Source organism: Pinus tabuliformis, chromosome 9, assembly GCF_031772625.1.
Source record: "Pinus tabuliformis cultivar Carrire ecotype Pingquan chromosome 9, CPIR1, whole genome shotgun sequence".
NCBI classification, from domain to species: Eukaryota; Viridiplantae; Streptophyta; class Pinopsida; order Pinales; family Pinaceae; genus Pinus; species Pinus tabuliformis.
In genome coordinates, this window is record NC_142307.1 from 1,007,499,898 (window position 1) to 1,007,501,487 (window position 1,590).

The 1,590-nt window shown below is 38.9% G+C and overlaps 1 protein-coding gene across 1 annotated transcript; it reads left to right on the plus strand.

Annotated features, from left to right (window-relative positions):
* Nucleotides 1-426: 426 nt before the first annotated feature.
* LOC149152133 (uncharacterized) lies at nt 427-993 on the plus strand. Its single transcript, XM_089443385.1, has one exon. The coding sequence runs from the start codon at nt 427-429 to the stop codon at nt 991-993; it is 567 nt and encodes a 188-aa protein (XP_089299511.1).
* Nucleotides 994-1,590: the final 597 nt, after the last annotated feature.

A 1,590-nucleotide genomic window follows, 5' to 3' on the forward strand; every position in this document is an offset into this window, starting at 1 on the left:
TTCCCTTCATTTTCTTCGGAATCTTCTCGGTAAATATATTTGTTTTTGTCTTCTTACACGGCAGACTCGGAGAAGACTTTTGAAGTGCCGTGTATAAGACGGCAGAGTTTTTTTCATTCGTATGGAGTTTATATTAAGACTTTCGATATTGACATTGGTGGCTCATTTATATCACATCTACTTTCCTGAAGTCACATTAAAACATTTACTGTGGCCGTGGAATTTGGGAAGTGTCATGGTCGTCGTGATAAAAACATGTATGGAACCTTCAGCTAGTCCGCACACGTAGTCGTCGGAAATTGAATACCTATTCATTTCCAACCACTTAGAAATAATCAATAATTACCCATAACAGCCCTATATCCAATTCCTACGCCCAGTGTTGGAAGGCCAGACATTCTATCTAGGCAAAGCAGAGTATTTGTCATGGGCAATGGCTTGTGCAGTATGGTGAAGAAACTACCATCGAGATCTTCTCGTGAAGACAGATCGATAAAATTGATTACAGTAGATGGGAAAGTTGTGAGATTCGAGCGCCCTGTTTACGTTAAAGAGATTCTTGAAGAGTATCCCCACCATGGGATTTTCGACGCAGGAAATGTGAAACGCTTGGGAACTAATGTTCTCACTCGTCCTCTGGATCATAACTCAGAGCTTCAACCAGGGCACCAGCCCTATTATCTCATTCCTCTTTCGTCTGCAGGTTCTGGACTCGAAGAATCGAAACAGATTCATTCCCACCCACAGCTTATTTCGGCTTCATCCATAGATGGAGGTCGTCTGCTGCGAGTGAAGTTACGTATGAGGAAGAAAGATTTGGCTTCATTTATTAAGTCAAATAACATCGAGTTTGCAGAAAATTTTGTTACAGAAGAACCACCGAATTTGGATATGGGCCAGCCTGGCTATGACTCTGGGTCAGGGTTTGCTTCTGAATGGAAACCCAGTCTCAATACCATCTTCGAGCTCAACACTCATCAAGCGGGAAACTAGAGTAGATCCGCCATACCTAGATTTCAGTATGTTTTTTTTTCCTGGTGTCTGCCAGGTTAGTAGGTTTATTAGATGGAGACTGATATACCCATAATGGAATGTTATCACCAACACCAATCTTGTGCGAGGCTATCTCAACCTAGATTCTATTGGGAAAGTTTAATTGTAAGCTTGTAAAAATTTATATTATAAGTCACAGTGATTTATATTGTTATAAATTTTCTGAAAAGCACTATATATTTGTGTAAAATATTGTGCAGAATCACACAGCACAGTAGAGTTCCTTTTTTGTCAAATTAGCAGAGTATTATGGCTACAAATAATAGTAATTTTCTGAGAGATTGAGGTGGCTAGATATGATTGTGGTAGGATTTTTTTTAGGGGTTTTTCAGATTTACTGATTGTTTTAATTGAATTTTATCGGTATCTTTTTTGTTCAAATTTCTGGAAACTTTACCTTTCTGCCCTCTAGCTTCAACTCAGGCCTTCCGGAATTTTGAAATTCAAAATTGATTTACAAATAGTCTCATCGTATCGGTATCCCGACCTAACCTTTTGAACCTTAAATTGAATTCGTATCTGTAACCTGACCAACTT

Coding starts and splice junctions, on each gene's coding strand:
- LOC149152133 (XM_089443385.1), top strand. CDS start 427: ATGGGCAATGGCTTGTGCAGTATGGTGAAGAAACTACCATCGAGATCT.